At 40.1% G+C, this 26,514-nt stretch overlaps 2 protein-coding genes across 6 annotated transcripts; one reads left to right on the forward strand and one right to left on the reverse strand.

Moving 5' to 3' along the window:
• The first annotated feature begins 1,360 nt into the window (after positions 1-1,360).
• Positions 1,361-13,614, forward strand: scyl1 (SCY1-like, kinase-like 1). 3 transcript variants are annotated; one of them, XM_036127186.1, is made up of 19 exons: positions 1,361-1,612; positions 2,104-2,244; positions 2,349-2,354; positions 4,498-4,611; positions 4,693-4,919; positions 5,007-5,097; positions 5,381-5,536; positions 5,721-5,879; positions 5,985-6,092; positions 6,584-6,697; positions 6,791-6,946; positions 7,036-7,224; positions 7,489-7,564; positions 8,801-9,004; positions 9,116-9,243; positions 9,326-9,409; positions 9,553-9,873; positions 11,732-11,807; positions 12,343-13,614. In XM_036127186.1, the coding sequence occupies exons 1-19, from the start codon at positions 1,505-1,507 to the stop codon at positions 12,465-12,467; spliced, it is 2,583 nt and encodes an 860-aa protein (XP_035983079.1). In that variant the 5' UTR covers positions 1,361-1,504; the 3' UTR covers positions 12,468-13,614. The 3 variants fall into 3 exon arrangements, with proteins under 3 accessions (XP_035983079.1, XP_035983078.1, XP_021173968.2); XM_036127185.1 differs by having other exon boundaries at positions 1,364-1,612; positions 9,113-9,243; XM_021318293.2 differs by lacking the exon at positions 2,349-2,354 and having other exon boundaries at positions 1,365-1,612; positions 9,113-9,243; positions 12,343-12,467.
• A 2,647-nt stretch (positions 13,615-16,261) lies between these two features.
• LOC105928720 (phospholipase A and acyltransferase 3) lies at positions 16,262-22,045 on the reverse strand. Of its 3 annotated transcripts, none has more exons than XM_012866155.3 (5): positions 21,905-22,045; positions 21,254-21,313; positions 20,850-20,958; positions 19,537-19,805; positions 16,262-16,918 (listed from the first exon to the last, which is right to left on the reverse strand). In XM_012866155.3, exons 2-5 carry the CDS (start codon positions 21,266-21,268, stop codon positions 16,793-16,795), a joined length of 519 nt encoding a protein of 172 aa, XP_012721609.2. In that variant the 5' UTR covers positions 21,269-21,313; positions 21,905-22,045; the 3' UTR covers positions 16,262-16,792. The 3 variants fall into 3 exon arrangements, with proteins under 3 accessions (XP_012721609.2, XP_021173967.2, XP_021173966.2); XM_021318292.2 differs by lacking the exon at positions 21,905-22,045 and adding an exon at positions 21,764-21,898; XM_021318291.2 differs by lacking the exon at positions 21,905-22,045 and adding an exon at positions 21,671-21,898.
• Positions 22,046-26,514: the final 4,469 nt, after the last annotated feature.

The following is a 26,514-nucleotide window of genomic DNA, read 5'->3' on the forward strand; positions in this document are numbered from 1 at the left end:
TTCATAGCAGGTAAACGTGGTCTGGCGTTCTGTTAGCTGTGACATCATCCAGGGAAGACAGCTCATTCACTATTACCATATAACGTAGAAAGGATTCCTTGATCATTGTGTCCTTTTTGTGTCTCTGCTCTGTATTCTCTAACCCCCAGTCGGTCGAGGCAGATGACCGTTCATACTGAGCCTGGTTCTGCTTGAGGCTTTTCCTTCCTGTTAAAGGGGACTTTTCCTCTCCACTGTCGCTTCATGCATGCTCAGAATGAGGGATTGCTGCAAAGCCATCGACAATGCAGACGACTATCCACTGTGGCTCTTTCAGGAGGAGTGAATGCTGCTTTTCAAGACTTGATGCAATCTGCTGGGTTTCAAGATAGGAAACTTTTTGACCAATCCATCATGGACAACGCCTTTCACCCCCTGCACCAGACTATAGAGGAGCTGAGCAGCTCCTTTAGTGACAGGCTTAGACACCCTGCCTGTAAAAAGGAGCGCTACCGCAGGTCATTCATTCCTGCTGCCATCAGATTATACAATGCTGCAAAATAACTGTAACTGTAATCATCTGCCTTATTTCTTTTTGTATTTTATTTTTTTCTTCAACTTACCTACTCCTTTTTGATCCATGGTATAACGAGGACACACTGTATTTATATGATGCACCTCGTCCTACTTGACACCTTCTTCCTATGATTACTGATTCTGAGCCGACGTGACATGTGAATTTCTCCAATGTAGTAGTAGTAACTTTTATTTGTCCCAACATGGGCAATTTTTGTGCAGTAGTAATAATAAACATTCACACTTCACACATAAAAACACAAGAAACACATAAAATATAAAAGTAGGTGAATAAATATATATAAATATGTGCAGCGCAGAGAATGAACAAAGCGAAGGCCTATATGTATGCAACGTGTGACTATCTGCTTTTCCTGGTAGCGTTTAGCAGCTGGACAGCAGTGGGTAGAAAAGAGTGTTTGTATGTATTTGTCCGGGCTGGTGGATATTTAAAACGGGAACCAGAGGGTAGAAACTGAAAGGGATGGGTGTAATTATCCAAGATGGAGCCTTCCTGCTCTTTGTATATTTCAGCGAGATCGATAAAGCCTATCTTATATTATCTTATCTTATCAGTCTGTCTGATTTGATTGAATTTCCCTTTGCAAAGTGCCTTGAGATGATATGCATTGTGAATTGGCGCTATATAAATAAAATTTTATTGAACTGAAAAAAAAAAAACGTTTCTCACAGTGAAGCCCTTTTTTTTTTTTTAAAGATAACAACGATTAATTTACTTCATATAGTTTATTTCACGCGGGTCCCCATTTCCGTGCAGGACACCGGAAGCGATTCGCGGAACTAACGTGCACAAACCCCAAGTTCTCGCGGAGCTATTTTTCCTCCGTTCCGTTAGCCACAGCAGCAGCTAGCCGCCTCTGGCTGGGACTCAGTGCGGGTCCGTCGCCGTGTCTCTTGACTGTTTGATGAGGCTTGGACGCGGGGGGAAATGTGGTCCTTTTTCGCCAGGGATCCCGTCAAAGACTTCGCCTACGAGATCCTCCCGGACAGCCCGGAGAAGTCGGGAATATGGACCCTGCATCGGGGGAAGAGGAAGGTAAAGAAAAAAAAAAAAACAAAGAGTGGCAGGTCACTGCGGACCCTCCGCTAACGGTTAGCGCTAGCTCCTCTGTTTTTATAGCGGCCTTTTCTTTCAGCCACACGGGAGAACCGGCGGCGTAATTTCGGGTTCTCGGAGGCTGGATGTTCCGCTTGTGTGTTCCGTCCCCGGGAAGCCGGCGCTCGGTGTTTTTCTCCTGCACAGACACGCATTTCTCGCCACGTCACCCTGTTTTAAGAGAGTAAACTGCTCTCGTTTAAAGTAGTGCCTGAAGCCATCGTGTTTACCACATTAAATAAAACAACTACTTCAAATTGCTGACACAGTTTAAGCCCAGCGCCGTGGTCGTTATCCCGTTTTCACCAGAGGATCAGATGATCCACTTCCTCCTTTCCGTCGGCCACGGTCAAGTTAAATAACCCCCCCGGTGTTTGTTCTTTAAACTCGGTGTAAATGCTGTTGACTAATGGCAAGCCCGCCTCTTCCAGACCTCTGGAGAGCCGGTGTCGGTGTTTGTCTACGAGCTGGCCCAGGGAACCGAACCGCAGACCCAGCTGGCCAAGGCTGCCTTCAAGAGGATGAAGACCCTGCGCCATCCCAACATTCTGGCTTATGTGGACGGGCTGGAGGTTTGTGCTCTTTCTCTCTCAGCTCTGTGGCTCCACACTGACACGTGTTCAGCTTGTGTGACATTTGCTTTTTCTCTGTGTGTGTGTTTATGCTTTGTGTCCAGAGAGAGGTGAGTGATAAGTGACTATTTGTGCTGTCCTCTTAGAAGCACTAAGCCCATCGGTTAGATCATTCCCTAACCTTGATTAGATCTTTTATATGTTGCCTGTAGTTCTGCGTGTTTGTATTCTCACTGGATTTAAGGGGTCCTGCAGATTTTTATCCAGGTTCATACACACTCTGCAAATATTTGACCATGTATGCAGTTTGGTTTAAGTAATTTCCAGGTCTGAATGAGTATGAAAGAAACTTTCTGGAACGAGTCCAGACTTCAGCTCTTCTGCCATTATCTCATCCGTCCTCCTGTCGGGCCATCAAGCTTTCATCGACTCATCCTTTTATTCATCCATCTGCTTATCCTGTTACCGCTCCATCTATCCGTACGGCCAGCCGGCCATTTTTCCATCTATCTACTTCTATCCATCCATCCCTCCCTCTACATCCATCCATCGTTTTATCCCTTCATCCTGTCTCTTGATTAATTAATTCATCCATCCACCTGTTTGTCCGTTGGTCCATTCATCTGACAGCTAACCTGTAGGCATTTTTGCCGATTTCATATCTACAGCCTAATATCTGTAGGAAAATTCACTGAAATCCTGGTGAACTTTTGTACAGGAGCTTTAAAAAAAAAATAAAAATAAAAACTGACATCTGGAAATTTGATTTTGGCAAAGCCTGTACCTTTTACACAAAAGCAGGAGGTCTGCTTGGAGGGTTTCCCTGTCTAGGTGTTGATCGTTAGACAATCCAGGTTATTGCAATCCTGAATGCTTGAATAAAGAACTTGATCAGAGACGGAAAATAAGTAAAGTTTATTTCATTAAAGTATTTAAAATTTATAAATGTATGTTTTCCTTTCGTTCCCCTTAGATTATTAGACTTTTACGAGACATGAACACCTCCACCTTTTCTTTAGTGTTCTGCAGATAGAGCTAGAGATGCACCGATCCGATACCTGGACCGGATATCGTCTCCGATGTTGGCTGATTAGCTGGATGGGATATCGGATGATTGATGCTGATCCAGCATTCCGATCCCGTCATTTCTTTTTTTATTATTATCACACACAGCAATACAGTTACAGCGATTTAGTCATTTCTGTGTTTGCAGCGGCGGTTGCGTGGAGCAGCTAGCGGTGAGCAAACACGGAGCAAGCCCGACTGCAACATGCAGCATCTGCAGTGCTTAAGTTGCGATGGGGGTGATAAGATTGGTAAATTCAACACCACAGACTTAAATAAGCACCATGCTAAAGAAGATGGTGAACTTTTTATTTTTATTTTTTTAACCATTTCAAAGCTGATAGCTTCACTCACAGGGCCAGGTACACGGTTTATTCATTAGTAGTATCAACAGTAGTATCGGTATTGGGAATCGGCCGATACGCTTAACCCAAGTATCGGGATCGGAAAAAACTGGATCGGTGCATCGAGATAGAGCTGCTTCTGTAAAAGATCACAGTAGCCCTTTGTTTTGTAAAAATCAATGCAGATAATTTCTTTGTTTTTGGTTTTCTAAGCGTACCATAGTGCACCAGTACGTTTTCTTACCTGCAGTTATACGATTATACCTGGTATTATATACGTTAGCATTTAGCTGAGGACACTGGCGTCCTTTTTTCTAGTTTCACCCACGATGAAAGACAACTTTCAAGAACTAACAGTGTCAAAATATTAGTGGTTTTAATTATTAAATTGTGTGACAACACATCATTTTAACTGCTGGTACATATCAACAGCTTATTGTTGAGGCTCTTGTTTTTTTGGCTTGCAGTGATCAATAATAATGAATACTTCAGCCTTTTATCGTTTCCAATTATAAATTACTAATAAATGGTAAATGGCTTGTACTTGTATAGCGCTTTTAACTAGTCTTGACGACCTCCAAAGCGCTTTACACTACAGTCTTAGTCATTCACCCATTCACACACACATTCACACCCTGACAATAGATTGACTCACTTGTATAAATGAGACTCTCGCCGTAAAATCCTTTTAAGACAAGAAAGCGGCAGAATTTTCGAAATCTGTCAAGACTAACGAATATAAACAAATAAAACAAGCAGCTTATTTCTTGCAGTCAGATGTTAAACAATGTCGATCAGTCGTTAACATGTATTAATGTTTTTTGTTTTTGTTTTGTTTTTACAGACAGACAAGAGTCTTTATTTGGTCACGGAGCAGGTGACTCCTCTTGCTGTTCACCTGAAGGCGCAGGCAGAGAAGGGGGAACTGGAGATCTCCTGGGGTCTACATCAGATAGTGGTAGGAGTCTGATCAGGGCAGAATTGTCTATTATGTAGTAAAAGCAGCCTTTCACTCTTTGCTGTTTGTTTCTCCTCACAGAAAGCTCTGAGTTTTCTGGTCAACGACTGCCACCTACTTCATAACAACCTGGGGATCTGGGCGGTCTTTGTGGACCGAGCTGGGGAGTGGAAGCTCGGCGCCCTCGATCATGTGGCACCGGAGCAGGGGGACCCCAGCGGGGTCGCGCTCCCCTGCCCCAAGACGGTTTACCCAGACATGGAGAAATACGACCCGCCAGAGACGTCCAACAGCGGCGCAGAGAAATGGTGAGCACAGAGGCGGGAAAAAAGTTATTTATTATTGGTGGATAATAGAGATTGATCTTTGTTTTTTGGTTTTTTTTGGTTAACCAGGGCAGGGGAGGTGTGGCGACTGGGATGTCTGATATGGGAGGTGTTCAACGGACCACTGCCTCGGACATCTTCCCTCCGATCTCTGGGAAAAGTATGTTTGCTCCACATTTTCTTTGCCAACTAAAATGGCTTTATTTCTCTGCCATACTTGTATTATGCATATGAATTATTTGAATGAAGTCTTGTTTTTTTGTGATATCAGAGAATATTTACTGTTTATCACTTGCAGGAAGTAAATAAACCTTTAGGCTTTAGACGGGCATTTTACCATATTACCTGAAAATGAAAGTTAAACACAGATTGTCTGAATAATTTAAATTTTTTTATATCCAATTTTTATGTTTTTTCTTCTGTTTCTTATTTTTTGCCCACAGATTCCAAAGTCCCTGGTCCCCCACTACTGTGAGCTGGTCGGGGCTAATCCCCGGGCCCGACCCAACCCGGCCCGCTTCCTCCAGAACTGCAGAGCCTCCGGAGGGTTCCTCAGCAACAGCTTTGTGGAAAGCAACCTTTTCCTGGAAGAGATCCAGGTCCGCTAACTCTTCTAATATTTGCAGTGGATTTCTGTCAGATGGATGTCTGACATGTTTAGTCAGGGATAGTTGAATCCTTAGAGATTCAAACTGTACTTTTATTCATTCAAAGCGAGTTTCTGGTGTTGAAATAAGCAGAGTAGATGCTGAGAATGACGAGAACACCTCTGAACCTCAACAGATTAAGGAAGCGGCTGAGAAGCAGCAGTTTTTCCAGGACCTGAACGATCATCTGGACTCGTTTCCTGAAGACTTCTGTAAACACAAAGTCCTGCCTCAGCTGCTCACCGCCTTTGAGTTCGGAAACGCCGGCGCCGTCATCCTGACGCCGCTCTTCAAGGTAACTTTTTACGTCTCCCAGTGACTTTAATCTCTCAGATAACGGATCATTTCCGTCATGAGAGAAAGAAGTTGTCAACATGATTTCTCTCTCTTCGTGTTTCAGGTGGGGAAGTTCCTGTCAGCAGAAGAATACCAACAGAAAATCATTCCTGTCATCGTGAAGATGTTTTCCTCCACAGATCGAGCGATGAGAATACGACTTCTACAGCAGGTATTTTCTCTTCCTCACTTGTGCTTTTAAAATCGGCCTTTAGCTGCCAGAAAGCAGCTTAATTAGATTCCAGAAACAACTGGTGGAGAAAAAAAAACAAAACAAAAAAAGTTAAGATGGATTTATAGCAAAGGGTCTTTTAATTATCTGGGTTTGTTCGTTGTTAAACACCCCGCCTGGGTTATACTAGAAGCTTCTTGATGGCTCCAAAAAAGGGTGGGATTCCTCTGCAACTTGTTAAATGATGTTTAACCAAATATTAGCGGTACAGTTGTGCATCTTTAGGCCTGTATGTATAATTCTGGCCCTGTGTGAGTTAGAGAAAGCTTTTGCTCTGTGGTACCAGTAGCAGGGGTGTGTAAACTTCTGAGCCGCGCTGTACATGTTGATTAATTAAAACGTGTTTGTTTGCAGCAAGTGTCCTTTAGCTAATAGCAAAGCAGTGGAGAAATGTGCTTATATGTGTTCGTTCTGCTCCCTGCGCCCCTCAGATGGAGCAGTTCATCCAGTATCTGAACGAGGCGGCCGTCAACTCCCAGATCTTCCCTCACGTCGTCCACGGCTTCACCGACACCAACCCCGCCATCAGGGAGCAGACCGTTAAGGTACCAAGTTCAGAGTCAGACGTAGACGCTGTAACAGCAGCTCCTCTGGGCCTAAACCCTCCATATTTTTCCCTCCCTCCCTCCTCGCTGCAGTCCATGCTGCTGCTCGCTCCCAAGCTGAACGAGGCCAACCTCAACCAGGAGCTCATGCGCCACTTCGCCCGGCTGCAGGCCAGAGACGAGCAGGGCCCCATCCGCTGCAACACCACCGTGTGTTTGGGCAAAATCGCCTCCTACCTCAACGCCGGGGTAAAAAAAAAAAAATGCACCGAGTGTTTTGATCCGTAAACTTAAAAAGCGAAGAGGGAAGGTTTCAGTTGCCCCTTTTTTCTTCCCAGACCCGGCAACGGATTCTGATCTCTGCCTTCTCCCGGGCCACCAAAGACCCGTTTCCCGCGTCCCGCTCTGCCGGCGTGCTGGGCTTCGCAGCAACGCACAACTACTACAGCGTCACAGAGATCGCCGCCCGCATCCTGCCCACCCTCTGCGCCGTCACTGTGGATCCCGACAAGGGCGTCCGGGACCAGGTACGCCTGTTTGTTCAGGTTTATTTACTGACCGTAGGGAAAGCACAGCAGAGAAGTACGGTTGACTTACGCACCAAGTGGAGGAACTACATGAGCTGTTAAAACTAGCATTGTTAGTTGCTCTGACAGCTTCTTCTTTTGGTCAGTCTGGAATCAAGAACAGCAGTTTTAAGCCGGATTGTTAACCGTCTCTGGCAGCGTGGGAAGGTTTCTGCACTTTTTTGCAGCCAGTGTGTGCCGACCGGTCTCCTTTGTTTCTGTCAGGCGTTCAAGGCCATCAAGAGTTTCCTCTCCAAGCTGGAGGCCGTCTCTGAAGATCCGAGCAAGCTGGCTGAGATCGGTATGTAACCGACAGCTCTGACCATCGCAGCTGCTGCAAGCTTCTTTTACATAAATGTTACAAAGATGCTTAGCTCCTTTTTAATGCACGACTTAAAGACACTGCAAAAACGGAACTTAAAATAAGTAAAATGTTCTTAAAATGAGTGTATTTGTCCTTATCTTATTGGTAAATAAGATGATTTGCCAATGGAATAAGATTTTTGCACTTAAAATGGGAACAACTCATCTCCATCATCTTATTTCAAGTGCAGGGTATCTAATTATCTTATTTTATGGGTCAAAATACTCATTCGATTGGCAGATAATCTTATTAACCTGCTCAAATCAAGGACAAATACACTAACTTTAAGAACATTTTACTTATTTTTAGATCCGTTTTTGCAGTGTACTCAGGGATTTTGCAGTGTTTTAAATAACTACAAACTATGGTCAGTTTAATTTAAGGAAAAATAGGAAGTATTGCGACTCGCTCGACCTTTCAGAAGTGTACATTATGATTATAGTTTGAGTGAAGCCAACTTGATCCAACCTGCATTATAATAAGTTTTTATCCAACATATTTTAAAGCTGCAATGTCAGATTTCAAGAAAATACTCGTAAAGTCCTTTTTTATGGCATTTTCTGAACTTTTGACAGTAAATGTCCTATTTGTCCATAGAGCCTCATTCAGGCTGCGCTGTGTGGGATAATTGTCTGTATCTCGTCGTATCAAAGTTTTGAGCAGTTCTGGTATTAAAACTGCTAAAAGTCCTTGAGTGGTAGAGAAGATTTTTATAATTTTTTTTTAATTTGCGTGTCCTGTCTGGGAATGCAGCATTAGGAATCGCTCTTAGTAGCAAATAGAACCCAACAGATTTTACTTTCACAGGTGGAGCATTACTGCTTTCCCCACAGTGCTCCGCTTATATATGCATAAAGCTCTGTTGGATTTTATTCTGGGACTATTTCATGTTCAATGGACACAAAACTGGAAAGGAAATAAGAGAGAAAACACTAAAGGGGAGAAAATATGAAAAAAATAGAGCAAAAAAAATGCAAAAAGTCTGTTTATCAAGAAAATAACACCGGGCTGATGGATCAACAATCAGTTTTTAATTGTATTTTAGGGCTAGACTAGTTTTAAAGGACAGGGATTACCATACTGGGACAACTTTATAAATGTTACAGGATCAGATAATTTAAGGAAAAGACCTTTCTGGTTTCTGGCTTCTAATTCCCGCTGCGTCCCCCGCAGAGAAGGATGTAGGATCCAGCGCTCACCCGGCGGGAGCTTCCTCCAGCTGGGCGGGCTGGGCCGTGACCGGCGTCTCCTCGCTAACCTCCAAGCTGATCCGCAACAACCCGGGTACGGAGGGGAGCGCAGCAGCCGAGGGGAGCGGGCCGGCCAACCCGGCCAGTCCCACCAGCGCCACTGACCCGGCATCAGACCCGAGCAAAGGTGCGCCGTTGTTTTAAATCAGAAGAAACTGAGAAACGCTTCTGATTGGACCGCAGTATCTATTCTGCTTGAAACTCTAATAATGATGACTTCCACTCTCCGGTGCAGAAGATAAAACCCAACAATCCTCCTTGGCTCACCACGGTGCCAACCAGCCACAGACCCCTGAAGCCACAGACAACGACGGCGAGCAAATCGGAGAGCGCTGGGACGACGAGGAGGACTGGGGCAGCCTGGAGGTACGTCTGTCACTCCTGACGGCACGTAACCAAGCAGTGGTCGTTTTCTGAGCGTGGGAATCTTTTGGGTTTTTCTCTCCAGGAGCCAGAGAGACGCCAGACGGATGACTGGAACACCGACTGGTCTGGAGCAGCGGCCTCCAAAAAGAAGCCCAATGATAGAGGAGTAGGAGCCTTCATGTGTCGTCCTGAATACATTTCTACATCTGCTGATGATGATGATGATGATAGTGTTTTCTATTTTAATGACTTCATATGTATCGGTTTGGTTGTAATATCCGTTTAATAAGTTTGCCTTTGAACTTGTAGGCTGGACGGTCGTCTGCCTCCATGGCGGTGAAGAAGCAGAGCTCTGACTGGAGCAGCTCAGGCTGGGACGCCGACGACAGCTGGTCCAACGAGAAGGAGGGCCAGGGCCAGAGCTCGGCGGGGGAGGAGGGCTGGGGCAACGACTGGGCGGAGGAGGAGGAGGACGCGGACGTGACGGGCGGCGGTAAAAACCCGCCCCTTCCCGAAGGCGTGCGGCTAGCCAGCGAGTACAACTGGGACGGCAGCAGCAGCTCCGGGAAGGGCGCCACTCAGAACGACCTGTTCGCCAGCGTGTCTCAGAGGAGCACCTCTGCGACCACGGTGAGATCCCGAGCAGCGAAAAGACAGGAGATACAGACAGATTAAACGTGTTTGATGTTTAAAATGGCTTTTAGAACGCAAAATACAAACATGAAGACCAGGCGTGTCCAAACTGCGGGCCGAGGGCCATTTGTGGGCCCTGTACTGATTTTGGGTGGAAAGATCAGGTCCACCTGCACAGGTGTCTGATGCAGATGGAAGATTTTAGTTTTTAATTAGGGCAAAATTATTACAGAACAGTTAGAATCCTACAATTGAAAATGCTTGGTACAACACAAAGTATTCATCTTTTAATAAACACACTTTGACATTCTCTTTAATTTCATAGTAAAATCTATCCAATGGCATTTAATTACTTAAATGCAAGCCTTGGTGCATTAAAATTTGCTTTAAATTCAGTTATTAAAATTACAGCAAGTGTTTTCAAAGAACAATTCACCCAAACAGTGTTCTTATATTGCTAAACAAAAAAACAGTTCAGCTTATTATTGTTAGTCAAATTAAATTATTCAAAATAATGTGCTATTCCTTTGACTTGACAATTTTGATATAAAGTATCGAAAAGTTTGGACACCGGTGTTGAAGACTATCAGAAAAAATAAATGTGATTATTTTTAAATATTTTAATATCTATCTATCTATCTATCTATCTATCTATCTATCTATCTATCTATCTATCTATCTATCTATCTATCTATCTATCTATATATCTATATATCTATATATCTATATCTATCTATCTATATCTATCTATATATCTATATATCTATATATATCTATCTATATATCTATATATATATCTATATATCTATATATATATCTATATATCTATATATATATCTATATCTATCTATATATATATATCTATATCTATCTATATATATATCTATATCTATCTATATATATATCTATATATATATATATATATATATATATATATATATATATATATATATATATATATATATATATATATTATATACTATATATATATATATATTATATTATATATATATATCTATATATATCTATATATATATATTATATATTATTTTCTTCGATGTTAAATTTTGGATTTCAAACCATCTTTGTTGGAAAGAAAAAAATATAATTTTAATTTACACATCCGAGGCATGGGCTTTTTAACCGATATCAAGGTAAGCCTAATAGTGGTTGGTTCAAAACTGCAGAAAACGTTTCCATCATGTCGTCTCTGTTGTTTAAAGTCCTCATGACAGTCGTTGCTGCACACTGCCAACCAGCTGGCTGAAACAAAGGTCGCTATTCTTTGTCCATGCTGAAAACGGCATTTAAATTTAGCATATTTATTGTGTAGTTTGCCTTTGCTTTATATATCTAGCCATAACTACATGTTATGAATAACTGATGTTTTATGGTATTAAATAAAGTAAAACTTGATTTAATTTATTTTAAGATTTTGTTTATATGGCATTAAGCAATGTATTTTTAATGACTTTAAGGCAGATCATTTTGTCAGAATAAATATGAAAAAATATTGGTTTTAATAATCAAAATGTTTTTCTAAATATGATGAAAGCAAGTATTACAAACTAGTTTAAAACCTGCTTACAAATTAAATTAGACTGAAATCATAAAATAACCCAAACTCAGGTCATACCTACAGGATGAGTGTGTGCAGCATCTGTCACTCTGCGTCTTCTACCGAGCCAAGAAAACGTGTCAAGATTGACGTCATAAAGATCGCTATGTTAAAACATAAAGCAGATAAAGTTGCCTTCTAACCAAAATGTTTCCGACCTTGAATCAACATTCAGCTCTGTGGCCGGAGGCCGTTCTGACGGCAAGGTGACGTTTCTGCTGCGTTTCTCCTCTGCAGGCTGGAGACAGCTGGGGATCAGAGACGATAGGAGACTGGGGAACCGAGAGCTGGGAGTCAGTGGAGGGAGGCCAGAGTGAGTCCTTCAGCTGATTAAATTAATCTGGTTTTTGTTTCTCTGCTCGTTCTGCTTTGATTCAGGGCATTTCACAACTTTTTACTGGGATGTTGTGTGATAAACCCACACCAAGCAGATCATTGTTGTGAATGATGACAGATGGTTTTCAGCGTGCTTGACGGTTAAAAAAAACAAAACAAAACTCACGCATTTGGATTTTGCTCCTCCTACCAATTTTCAGAAAAGGCTTCAAAAATAATTAAACATTTTGTTTTCCTTTAGTGATTTTTAGAGCAGCCCGTAGCAACAATTAGTAGAATAATAATCAAGGAGGCCTTAAAGTATAGATTAGATTGTGGTCAACCTTAGACTACTCATTTTATTCTGCTACTGCAACACCGAGAGTATTTTATGGCAGAGATGCACGAGCCTAACCCAGAGTCGGTTATAAATACTAAGAATATGTATTGAATTATGATTTTTTTTTCCCCCAATTGGCTTTGTACTCCTTTAGTCTGTCTTTTAGTATAAACGTCTGTTTCTGGTCACTCAGATCTCAGCAAGGCAGAGCTGTCTAAGAAGAAACGAGAGGAGAGGAGGAAAGAGCTGGAGGCCAAACGGGCAGAGCGTAAGGCAGCTAAAGGTCCTCTCAAACTTGGAGCGCGTAAGCTGGACTGATTCTGGTCAAACAGGGAGGCTGGGGATGTGGACCACGGGGGGCCCAGGAGTGGAAGGAGGTTCCACTAGAAACGAGTAAAGAAAACTGTGAACAGGCCTTTTTTGACCAAAAAAAACCCAAAACAAAGGCCTGGATACTGAACAGAAGAAGGGTTTTGGACTTCCAGGCTTTGGATTTTCTGCTTTTTCTCATGACAGGACTGATGGAGATTAAGGTAAAGGCAGAACTGTGACGGAAAACCCAAAGAGATGTAAAGAGGGATGCAACGACATGTTCATACAGCATAAAGTTGCTGTTGTACAGTAAATGTGTATACCCTGCGCATCATGTGGTACATAACTTTTTTTTTTTTTAAAGATGCATATGTATAGCAGAACGTCCTGTAATTTACGCTGAATGTGTTTCATTAAGCTCTGTATTCACACACATGGATATGGCTGTTTTTAGTCCATCTGCTCCAGATTTTAGGCTGAAAAGCAGTCCATGCATGCACCTGTGTGGCCTAGCAACCAATCTTCATCGCATCAAATTACACCCGAGTCTTCACTTTGCACATTTAGCACTGCATCTACTTTATGAGAGCAGCGGATCGGCTGCAGTTCTATCAATGAAACCTTTTTTTATTATTATTACTATTATTATTTTTGGGTCGATAATGAAGCCTCTGGTGCAAGAGCAAAAAATAGAAAGCTGTTGGTTTATAATCGAAACCTCAACTGTTTTCATGTCTCTCCATTTAAAGAAGAGTTTACAGTAGTTTCTTCTGGGTGTTTTTTGGGGGTAATATCAAAAGTATCCAGTAGGGGTCAGTGCTGACACAAGGAAAAGCTCCAGTTTAACCATTCATGGTTTGGTCCGTACTAAAGTCGGTAGAGTCTGTTTTGTTGTACGGCTTGTGCCTTTTTATTTAGCTACAGATCTACGCTTACAATGAACCCCATAAACCTAAATCTGCACCAATAAAACGTGGATCTTAAACTCCTCAAATCAGTAGACAGTTTTTTAACCCCAACATTCATTGTAGCCTTTTATTTTCTGTTTCTGTTGGATGTGACATGATGTCAGGGGTTTGTACTGATGAAATGTCTCATGGGTCAAGTCACGGTGCATGTGTGCTATTCCAGAATAAAAACCAATGTTAACTTATACTGCTGTGAAACATATTTAATCTTTTTTTGTTTTTCAGAGTCATACTTTGTTTTAATCTTTCTAAGAAGCTTTAGCGCTTCTTCTGATTTAATTTAACACGCTCACTGACTTGGATTAGGATTTACACCCCCTTAAACCAGTTGGGATTTCGTCCCATAGCAGCCGCATACTTCAAGTTGTTTTATTTGGGTTTTATGTGATTTTACCAACAAAACAAAAACATCTTACATGCACTGGAAGAAAAAAATAATTTGAGTTTTTTTAAAGATTCTTCATTGTATAAATAGCTGAAAAGTGTGGTGTGCATCTGCATTTACCGGCCCTGAGAACAAATGTTATGGACCAACTTCTTGCTGCACTTACAGCAGTAAATTGTTTAAAGTTTTCTGAGTAATACCCAAACAGTTTGAGGCTGAATAAAGAAAATGCAAATTTTATTTTTTTAAAGGTAGAGAAGACAATTTAACCGTAAATGTAGAAAAGTCCAAGTTAGTTTTTGAATAACTGCGCATGCACCGGAGTGTCTTACCTCACTCTTCCGCTCCACAGGGGGGAAAAAAATATCCCAGATCCTCTCTGTTCATATTTCTTTCTACTAAGGTCTTCCTATTCTTCTCATAAGCATGAACGCGATTTTCTTCTTGTGAATCTCAGCTATTTTCAAAGTATACGGTGAGAGCAGCGGAGCTACAATGAATGACTAACATCGAAGCTAACCGCGAACATTTACACTAGAAGTGTGCAGCCAGCCAGAGGAAACGAAGGAACATGGAGGCACGTTGGCATTACGTGAGCACGTTAGAATGGTTGGCATGTAGGACAACCAATAGATAAGGGGATCTACCACAAGTCAAAAATCTGAAAGAAGATTGTCCTCTATAGCTTCAATGTCGGTCAAGCGCCATCAGATTGGATGAGAAGCCCGTTAACATCAGTTTTCAAATCTCACCACTGATTCTCATTTAGGTTTGGTCTTTGACTAGGCCGTTCTTAGTTTACTTTAAACATACAGTCAGAGCCTCAATAGAATGGCGTTTTGCTGGGTGATGAACCTCCACACCAGCCAAAAGTTTTTTAAGATAATTCTTTATTGTCATTGTGCATATTTTAATGTATTTTACAAAAATTATTCAAATTATTACTATTTTTATTACGATTGAATGCACACCTGCAGCGTCTTCTGTGGTGCTTTGGTAGGTCGTCTACGGTTGTATTGAATTGTGGCGTTGTTAGTGGGGAACATGCTCAAAATGGACAAGGAAGGCCAGGTTTTTAAGTTTGAAAACTATCAAGAGATATATGTACGTATTACTGAATAAGTAATGAGGATGAAAGCAATAAAAATATTGCCTCTGGATCAGTTTTTCACACGATTGGCTTTTCTGGTTTCTAATTCGATGGGAATGCTAAGCTAATAGTTTGAAATTGTTTTAAAGCTATGAATTTAGATTTATTTTTTTAACAGTATAATTTTAGTGAGAACATGATTCTTATGTGATATCCCCTTCCTTCCCCTTCCTAATTATGCAGTAATCGGGTTTGTTCTTTCACATAAAATCCATACAAAGCACATTGGAGGTTGCGGTTCTAAGCTGACATGTCAAACAGTGTGTATACGTTTTCAAAGCATTTTCTTCTTCCTAATTTCAGTTCTGCCCAAGTTTCAGTGAAAAGTAATGTAGGGTGGAGTGAAACAAAAGGACTGTTTTTAGGCAACTTTTTTTTAACTAAAAGGGAAATGGTTCTGAATAAATGTGTGAAACTAGGTGTCTGAGAGCCTAAAGATGGCTTAATCTAAATATTTAGATTAATTTGTAGTGATGGTGATCTTGTGATTCATTTATTGACTAAACAGACTGAGCAGGCACAATAGTGAAGGGAGTTCATCTCTACCCAAGAGTAAAAATATATTATTAAGTCTTTCATTTATTTCTGTGTGTATTTTTAATTATGGCAGCATTGGTCCTCCATATAAAAATACCCTTATAAAGATACATTTAAACCGATACCTGAACTAACAAAAATGTGTTTCTTTTCCAATTAAGTAAACAAGTCCTTAGCTGTCATGTTGCCTCATTTAAATAATAAGCTGACTGGATCTAGGTCTTCTGTGAAACCTTTGCTTTGGGTCAGGCTAAACTGAAAAACACCTACATTTCTGCCATAAAATAAAGCAGTAAAACAAAAACACACTTTTCATCTCAAGATTTGTAATCGACACAAACATTGTGCAGTTTCACTTATTCACTGAATAAAATGTATAGATGCTGGTGGCCAGCTTGGATTAAGTTAACATGATATCCACTTTTCCACATCAGTGTTCAATACAAATAAATTGACTATTTTATTGATGAAAAGCTGATCATAAGCAGCATGTATTTAAACCCTGTTGGTGTTTCTATCATTCCATCCGTATCTTTGAAGAATATTAAACCTGCTAAAAGCCAACCTCCCGCTACAATAGATCATGAGACATGTTTGCCCGGAGTAATTTCCTCATAAATGTCTAAACTTTGGAAAAGCTTTGAAACAGGGCTGGGTAGACTTTTAAAAGCCATTTTCAAACAACACCAGACAGGATCATTTTACTTTTTTTCTCTCTCTCATAACACTAAATGGAAAAATAGACTGGTTACCATCAACATTCACAAAATGTTCTTTATTGATTACAAACAGGTCTGAGGAAGACAAAATATCATAGGACATTACAATGACTCCTTGAACGTATTGTTTTTGAAAATTAGGCTTTGTGCATGTATTACTTTATAAAGTGTTTCATAGCAATGAAGATATACATTTTCTTACAGATTTTTACTTTGATTTCTGCCTAGTAAGTCTTGTATTTACAAAAGGTACAATGTTTATAATTCAAAATATTATCATATGAACTTCATATATTTACGTTTATGAACAAAAATACAAATTGTTGTGTTTGTGCTTTTACAAATTTTAGACCCTGAAATAGAGGGAAATGATCAAAGCCTCGACCTTTTCAAATCAACTCATGGATGACTGTTAAAGACAGAGAAGACATAGCAGAAATCAGCCCGTTTCTTTTTAATATCCCATGTGGATGTTGCGCGGTGTTATCTGTGATCAGTCGTGGTTATTGGCCCCTTGACTTTGCTGGTGAGGAGCTGTTCAAAGCTCCTTAACAGACCACTGGGGACGTCAGTCACTGGGTGTCCTTGTCTTCTTTTCTGCTGCTGCCTTTGAACAAAACCCCCACCAGAGCGACGACACCCAAACCCACAGCTGCAGCCACGCCAGCGACCAATGCAGTTTCACCTGCCTTCTGCACCTGCCAGGGAAGAGGAATTACGCTTTAATTAAACTACCGCAGACTCACATCCTTCAACTAGGTTTGAATCAAGAATCTTTATTGTCATTATGCGTTACCAGAATGAAATTTTTGGTGAGACACAGGCTCTGAGTGCACATACATTACACTTAACACAAGACATAATGTTTTCATTTATATTATTATTTTTTGATTGCAACAACACTTCCTGCGAAGCTTAAAGAGTGCAAATAGTTGTATTTACACAGATTTACAAAGGGATCAGTTAATTTATATAGAACTATTATAAATTAACTTTATTTTTTTATTTATGCAGTTTGACATGTTGTTTTGTTCTATTGTTACAAATTACAGCTTTGGATCTCCTGAAAAAAACGACTCTTCCTTAGTGCACATATAACTACATGCACACACACTGCAAAAACGGATCTAAAAATAAGTAAAATGTTCTTAAAATTTGTGTTTTTGTCCTAGCAGGTAAATAATATTATTTGCCAATGGAATGAGTATTCTGACCCCTAAAATAAGATAATTAGACATCCTGCACTTGAAATAAGATGATGGAGATGAGTTGCTCCTATTTTAAGTGCAAAAGTCTTATTCCATTGGCAGATCATCTTATTAACCTGCTCAAATCAAGGACAGATACACTCATTTAAAGAAAATACTACTCATTTTTAGTTCCGTTTTAGCAGTGCAAATAAGATGTACAGTTAGAGGTCTGACGATCTGCAGACCTGCCTGCATGGTGGTAGCACTGCTGCCTTGCAGTTAGGAGGTCCTAGGTTTGAATCCCGGTTTGTGTTCTTTACCCATGGAGTTTCTAAAGTCCTTACACTGGTTCCCTGTAGCTCAGAGAATAGACTTTAAAATACTTCTGTTTGTTTATAAATCACTAAACGGCTTAGGATCAAAATACATTAAAGGCCTGTTGTTGCTGTATCAACCCTACAGACCACTCAAACCTTCTGGATCTGGTCTACTCTGCAGACCCAGAACCAGAACCAAACATGGAGAGGCAGCATTTACTTCCTATGCTCCACAAATCTGGAACAAACTTCCAGAAAACTGCAAATCAGCCGAAACCCTGAGTTCCTTTAAACCAAGACTGAAAACTCTCTAGAGGTGCTTTTGACCCATAATAACAGGAAGTGACCAACAAATTTGATGTGTATTGATGTTTTCTCTTGATACAATTTAATGTCTGTTACTGGTCTCACAACTGGTGACTGTTTCGATGTGATTATATTGTTTTTATGTTTTCATCATGCAAAGCACTGAAATGTGCTATACAAATAAACCTTGGCAATCTTTCCAGGTTGTACCCTGCCTCTCACCCAAAGGCACTCTTATGAGTGACAGTTCAGCTCCGTCTACTATTAGTTACTAACACCTGCTTACTACTAAAAAGCATTTGTCTTACATGAAATGTTGAACAAACATCTTTGTTCAACTTGCTTCAATAATAAATGTTTTAGGTTATTTATTTTTTTTGACATTTAGACTCTTGCTTCTGCTTTGCCATAGCAGGGCTGTTGAGCGTTGCATGTGTTAGCATTACTGTCAACTTGTGATTTTTGCACACCTTAACATCCACTCCGCCTTTTAACTATCTGAAATGACCCATTTGTGTAGCTTAGGTCTCTACTACTTTACTTTAAATATCTTGTTGACGAAATAAGTTTTCAGGGAGCTGTACACCCCTGAACCACTCCTGAGATGGATTATCCAACCACCCAATCTTAATCTCCATCAGTCTTAAACTCTCTGTCACACGAAACATGCTTTTGCTGAAAGTTAAAAGTCAAAACTGTTCTAGTAGTACTTTTGAATTTGTTTTGGCAATTTTATTCGGCTAAATCCAAAATTATTCATACCCCATTAAGATTTAAATTTAAAATAATTTCCCTCAACCAAGATGTTTGTGATAGGAAGTGAAACAGGCGTCTCTCAAAAAAATATATATATATATAAAAGGAGTATAAACTTTCTAAAAAAAAAAAAACATTTTATTCACATTAATCAAAAATGGGCATGCTGACATTTTACTGAAACTGTAATTTCGATTACAATGGAAATAGAAGTTGGCAATAAAGATTTATTGATTTTTCTCTACCCTCCTCAAAAATCAATGGGGGAAATGTTTAGCAGCATGTCCCCAGTGACAGTTTATCTTTGATCTTCAATTGCTGAAGGTTGGAAGGCCTCCGCGCCATCACCCTAATCTTCAGCCTCTCTTTCAGATTGAAGTCAGGACTTTCGCCAGCTCACTCTAGAACATTAATATTACTTTCACTCAGAAGATACATGTTGATCGAATTAAGAGATGTGTAAATAATTTTGGTCTTAGCTGTTGTTGAGTTTTTTTTGTTTTTTTGTTATGTTTTAAAATGCAAATTTATGAAGCTAAGCTCGGGCTGATATAATGATAAAATACGCTGTTTAAAGATGAAGCAGGTGTGCTTTATGGCTTTTTTTTTTTTTGGCTTTCTCCCACATTATATCAACAACATCTAAATGGGACCTTAGTGAATTGGGTCCATTTGAGACAAGGGTCACAGTACGACTCCTTAATTTATTTAGTGTTTTGAGTCTTTTTACACCACCTAACTGCTTACCTGCCGGGACTCGGCCTTTCCGTAGCGCAGCTCGTTGACAAAGTGCTCGCAGTTTTTCCTGAAGACGCAGTACGGCAGCTCCAGGCCAACCATGTCGCAGGCTTCCCGCACAATAACATGAGGCGGACGAGGCTTGTACTTATCGTCCAGACCGTTGTTTATCTCCCACTTGTCTGTTCCCACCACGTCCCAGAGCAGCTCCTTCTTAACAAGAGCCTTCTCCGTCAGGACGGACATCACACTGCTGGAGCCTGCGCCAGCGACTTCCGCTGTCAAGACACAACGCCAAGAAAATATCATACAGGGAACTTGGGGGAACTTTGGCACCCTTAATGATGGTGTACTATCTTTAGTGATTCTCAGGAACAATTTATTTGCAAGGTGAATCCAGATGTTTAACTATAGTGTAGTGGATGAGGATTAACCTGAAAAAACTACTGTCCGCTACCAAATCATTCCTATTTATAATATAAATGCAGTTTATTGTGCCAACTGGTAAAACGTGATCTAATTCCAGACTAGGATTGAATCAAGTTATTAATTTAAGAGCACTCCTGGGAGAAGCATGTGGCGACAGTGGTAAGTAAAAACTCCCTTAAGGAAGAAGCTACCTAAGCTGTGTTTCACTTCAATTATCATTACATTACTTCAAATATTTAATGATATCAAGATAAACTATAGTGACCATTTTAAAAGCCACTGCTCAGTAGAAATCAGGCTAACTGCTAGTAGCAATACAAGCTAAGAGGGTAATTCTATACATTTTGGGTGCACCTCAATTCAGGGGCTGCATCCTTTGAAGGACATACTTGAACACATGCACACGTTTATGCACCAGGCAGCCATGTTGGATTTTTTGAGTGGGGTTGGTGGGAAAGCTTAGACCTACTTGTCATATCTAAATGTCATTTCTGTTAGGTTTTAAAATGTTACATTTCAACTTTTAGGTACAGATTGAACCACGCCGAATGATTTTTCTTCTATTGCTCTTCTATTCTTCTATTGTTTTTGTTTTTTTAAACTTTACATAACTATTTGAAAAAAAGTCCTTGTCTTGTTATACTGCTGTTTTGAAACGTCTGTAAAGAAGGTTTAAGACTTTGAGAGCCACTACATAGTGGGGTTATGTTCTAACAGCTCTCTTTTGAGTGTTATTTACTGTCAGTAAATTTGTTTCAGAAACCCAAAAAAAATATGACTCTCCAGTGTAGACTGAAATACCACAAGCAACAGTGAACTAGTGGTATATCATGAGTTGATCTATTTTCAAGCCGGTATTTGGAAGCCAGTTCTGCTAGTGTGCTGTTACTCACAGGGCGCTGCCAAGTGAACGACATAATCTTCGCCAACGTAGACAGCCCAGTGCTGGTAGGAGCCACGGAAGATCTCAATCAGGTCCCCTGGCTGAGGTTTTCTATCATACTGGGAGTACAAGTCAAACAGAAACCAGTTGAACACATCAGCAGAATGGGTTTTCTCAACAGCTGCACAACATTTGATCTGGTTGGACTCCGAGGCAAAGGTTGTTGGATTGGACAATCACGATACTTTTACATTCAAAGAAATATAGTCTGTCAAACAATGTAAATGTAATACCTTGTTTTGTCTGCTATTTGTAATAATCCCATTTTTACATTGTGTTTTACATATTTTTCAGTGCATGGTCACATGTACTATATTTAATAGACAAGCTTCTGTTCAGATACAGCTTCCTTACCAATGTTGGAGCCATGCCAGGACTTTTGTATTAAAAGGCTTTCACTTTCTGTTCAAAAACCTGCAGAGACAAAAATAACCTTTAACACCAATTTTTGCAGCAGCTCTAAACATACAATTTTAAGAATCTATTCTAATTAATTTCTTAGTAAAACCCATTCTATCCTAATTAAGCACGACATAGTGATTTAGAAATATTTTCATTTGATTAAAAATTACATTAAATTATTATTATTAGGATACCCTTTTGGTCAGAACTTTGTATTAAAGCTATTATAGATTTACTACAACGGATTTAATTTTGCGACATCATTTAACGTTATCTGGTGTATTTGATCCTACTGGAAATAGCTATAGACAGACGTATGAATAGCTGTATAACAACAAATGGGTTCGTTATTCTTAGCGTATTGCTCACCAGTTTTAAAGATTTACGGAACATTATGAGTCATTACAGCCATAAAACGTGAATCATTTGATGCGAAAATGTCCAGAACCGCTCTGTGTTTACATCAACGGTAAAAAGCCTCCACGAGCCGCCGCGCAGATCCCAGGTCAGCTCCAGAACCGCCGCAGTAAACGCGGCAGCCATGATGGTCCGGTCCTCGGCCCAGATTCTGACGGGTTCTAACGCCGGTCCGGACGACCTTACCTGAGACGATGGGGTCAGGACTCCGCTCCCTGAAGTGCCAGGCACCGCCAGTGACGCCGACAGCAAAGCTCAGCTGTCAGCTGTGAGCTCCTAACACCGGACACGTGACCGTCGCGGTAAAATAAAATGAAACGTCACGCGAGCGAACCTCACGACCAGAGATGTGACCGTTATTACATCAGCTGCGTTAAATAAAAATAATACGAATTATCATTTAAACGGCGCAGTCTCTTTCTATCACGGCGTTACCAATTCAGATTTCATTCTAGAAATTTTATAATAAATTAAATAAATAAATATAAATAAATAAATAGCCATTTCAATGGGTTTAGAAGGTTGTCCGCGTCTTTATTTCGTTAAAATCAGGACTTTTAAAGCATTTAAAAGCATTTATTTGGGACTTTATGTCATAAAGTTCCAAATAAGTGCCTGCTGAACTATCTTAAAAAAAAGAAAAGTTTAGCATGCGTTTTGTTTTCAGGCCACCTGCACCAAATACATTGTACAACCAAGTTTCTCTAGAATTACAGCTGCAAGTCTTTTGAGATGTGTCACTACCACAGCTCTGTATAGCTACATGTAGAGACTGACATTTTTCATCCATCATTTACTGTAGAAATGATTCAAGCGCAGTGCAATCGGATGGAAAGCGACTGTGAGAATTAAATATCAAGTACTGACAAAACATTCTTGGTTTGATGTAAGTCTGGACTTTGACTAGGCCACTGTAAAAAATATTAGCCTGCTCTAAAAAAATGTCCAGTGTAGCTCTGGCTGAACGTTTCAGGTCATTGTCCTGCTGGCAGGGGGAGCTTCACCCCAATCTCAAGCTTCTTCTCCACCTGAATATGGGTCCATCATCTTCCTATTGACTGTGCCTAGCTTTTCTCACCACACTAAGGAAAAGTATCCCCACACCATGATACAACCTCTACCATGTCTGGGGTGGTGTGCTCAGGATGCCAGTTTTGCTCCGCACAGCGTTTTGTTGGCCAAAACGTTCAGTTTAATCTCCCTTGACCCGTGATCTCTCTTGATTCAGAGAACTTGATTCACATGTTTGTTTTGTACTTTGGACAAACATTTACTGGGACTTCTAATGGATTCATTCAACGATAACTTACTTTTTGACACTTTTCAATAAAGACAAGCTTTTCATGACTAATAGTTGCTCTGTCAACAGACTGTCAACAAATTGGAGCCATGTCTTGGTTGCGGCTGTGCTATACACATAGTATTACTGGATGATGGTCTCAAGCAGCATTCTGTGGGATGTTCAAAGCTTGAAATTTTATTTTATGACCTAACTCTGCTTTGAACTGATAATTGGGAATCATTCAAATATTTAGCTTCATTCTTAACAGTAGCTTATAAACAGTCAAGCTTTTTATTGATCATAATTGTTCTGTTTTCTATGCCTTCTCAGTCCACTTGCCCAATATTAATACAATATTAATAAATAAATTAAATTTGTTGACACTGTTTTAGAAAGTGTTTGATTCAGTTGCTTAGTTCATTGTCAACATATTAGGCTAAAACTGAGCATGTTTCAGTATCATTAAGTTTTCCTGTCTGTAATTTAACTGTAACCTCTATGACTTAAATCAAAACTACCCAATATAAGGCCACAAACTCCAGTTATTAATCATATGATGATCATGGGCATTTTGTAATGATGACATGTTCTCACACTGCAGACATTGCAGTAATTATTGATCTCTGGTCAGATAAAAGTCACTGCTTGAATAACTTTCAGCTTGGTGAGAGGACTCTGCCCTCTTATCTCACTCATAAGGAAAAATGAATGATTAATGTTGAACAGGACAGATTTTCATTTTCTGCACTGTACTTTTATTGGATCTCAATTATTTTATTCCTTCAAGCATTTATATGTCAGGTCACCAGAACATCACATGCCTGACAAACACAACCATGCGCTTTCAAACTCATGAGGAACCATGAGTTGCTTTTGTGAGTGAGGACCACAACACCACATACAAGTTTGAGTGCTATACAGTATTTACAAAAGCTTAGTCTTTAAAGGGAGTGACAACCTTGTATTGGTGGGGAAGATTCTCGGTCATGATCAATCCAAAAAATGGTTAAAAAATAAAACAACTGGACTTCTATTCTGAAGCTGAATTGAGAAAGCTTCCTGGATGGGAAGCGAAACGTCTTCAGCTTCAGTAAAGAAGTCCAGTTGTTTTGTTTTTTAACTATTTTTGGATTAACTTTGTATCTGTACTTCTTTATTACAATGACACACCGTTACAATGCTGTAGGTGCAACAAGTTCTGTAGTTAAAAATAGCCACAACATATTTTTCTATCCATCCATTGTCTTCCACCCACCTAAGATTTGCAAAAAGATGTGGATACATCTCGGTTGCATGTATCCACAAAGCATTCATATCAGGTGGCCAAAACCATCTCAAATCACTGCTTTTTTGCAGCAGCTCTCCTCCAATCACACCCAAACGACAAATCGCCTCACCCATTCTCAAATGGGGAGTCGCGATACCCTACAGAGGAAGTACACTTCAGCCTCTTGTACCAAGGATCTAATATTTTTGGTCACGTATTTAATAACCACAGATAAGAGTTGGAATGTAGGCTTACCTGTTGAGTTGAGACAAGAGGTCTGATTTTGTCTCCTGTACTTGACATAAACACTGTTATTATGGATACTTAAAGAGCGATTTAAAATGACATTGTACAACGTATCTATGTTATGTGCACTATTGTGTCTTTATATGTCTTTAGAAGCTACATTTAATATGTCAATCAAAGTACAAAGACTGCCCTCCTTCTTTACAACACAGAGAACAACGGGATTCTTTATTTTCAAATGTCTCGATTTAAAATCTCGAATGTTCTGCCCAAAGGCTAGTTTGCCACTTCATGCCAGTTTTACTAAACAAAATGCGATACAGAAAATGGCAGCTTCCTTTTTTTTTCTGACTGAATAATGCCAGAATCTTTTCTGTATTCAATGCAGAGCTAAGATGGAGCCTGGAAGCCATGGTGAGCTTCAACTTATTATTTTATTTTAAACTTAAACTTAAAAAATAATTTTCAACACCACATTCCCCACAGCATTCAAGCTCCACACAAAGCTGCTCATTTCTATATACAACCCCCCCCCCCCCGCCCCCGAAAAAAAAAATAAAACAGAAAAAACAAGCAAACACACACAAAAAATATAATGACAAAGGAAAATACAAAAATCCATTCACTCTACAACAACAAAGCAGCGATTCAGTTGTGGTGAGGTACTCATCGTGAATGTTTCCATGTATTGTAAAATTGTAAAAATGGCAGCCATGTCTTGACAAATTTAGCAGTCGCTTCATGCTTGCTCAGTATGAGGGAGTGCTGCCAAGCCATGGACAATGCAGACGACTGTCCACTGTGGCTCTACACTTCTTCAGGAGGAGTGAATGCTGCTTGTCAAGACTTGATTCAATCTACTGGGTTTTCTTAGATAGGAAACTTTTTGACCAATTTGTATAATCTGATTGAATTTTGACTTTGGAAAGTGCCTTGAGATGACATGTTTCATGAATTGCCACTATATAAATAAAATTGGATTGAAAAACCTCATGAGCTCTGCAAGCTAACTAATAACTAATTCATAGGATGAGCAAGAGACAAAATGGACCTGGTTCATGTCAAATAGTGAGCCCAATCAGTTCAACTATATATTTCACCTAGAGTTGCTTATTTTTAAGTTATTACCTTGTAAGCACAAACCGGACAGTTTTGTCTCTTGTTCGCCCTTAATTAATGCATAATTAATACTGATTCATCCTCGTCTGAGGTAGGTTCTACCTCGGTGGTGTTGTCATAGGACTTTATAGGGGGTGGTTGGTGAGAAATGCTGGTGAATGGTCATAAATGTGTGTAGTAAAGGGAGCTTAGCGCTCAACCTTGTAATTATTCGATGCTAAATTGGATGGTGGAGGAAAACTGGGAGCTAACCCAGACCGTCTACACCTTAATTTGCATGCAGGCGTGTTAAGGTAGGCCCAGGTTCAAAAGTGTGCTGATTTAAATACAAGGATTTTTTCTTTTAAAGGTGGAGCTACCTATCCCCAAAAAGCATCATGACTTGGCAGCCCCTATTGTTCCAGATAACTCGATGCATAGTGAAGAACTTTCATAGGGTGAAAATAAAAAGGCTTTTAAATGTCTCTGAAACCCTTGTGTGGAGTGAGGCTCATTTGCCTGCACTCTGCTGGGATATTTGCATATGGGAACCGGAAAGATCCTAGGAAACTTAAGGCAATAATAAAAAAAATGCACACAGAAATGAACAAATGTTTGCAATAAAGCATCTTTCACAGATATAAATCACAAACTGTTTCATGAGGACAGGACAGTGCCTCTTAGTACAACCCTAAGTATTCCTTCAGGGGCCAGCAGATTTCCTTTTATTCTCAGCTCTGAGAACAGACCTTGCTTTGTGTAGTTATAAGGTGAGGCTAGGTGACTCATTGCTAGCTGTAATCACAAAAGGCTTGATGGCTTTTGTACTGCCATTGTGCTGCCAGTTTATCAAGTTCTTTCTACCGCACTTTCTCTCTCACTTGCAGAGGATCATTCCATCCC

The sequence above is a fragment of the Fundulus heteroclitus genome, chromosome 23, assembly GCF_011125445.2.
Source record: "Fundulus heteroclitus isolate FHET01 chromosome 23, MU-UCD_Fhet_4.1, whole genome shotgun sequence".
Taxonomy (NCBI): domain Eukaryota; kingdom Metazoa; phylum Chordata; class Actinopteri; order Cyprinodontiformes; family Fundulidae; genus Fundulus; species Fundulus heteroclitus.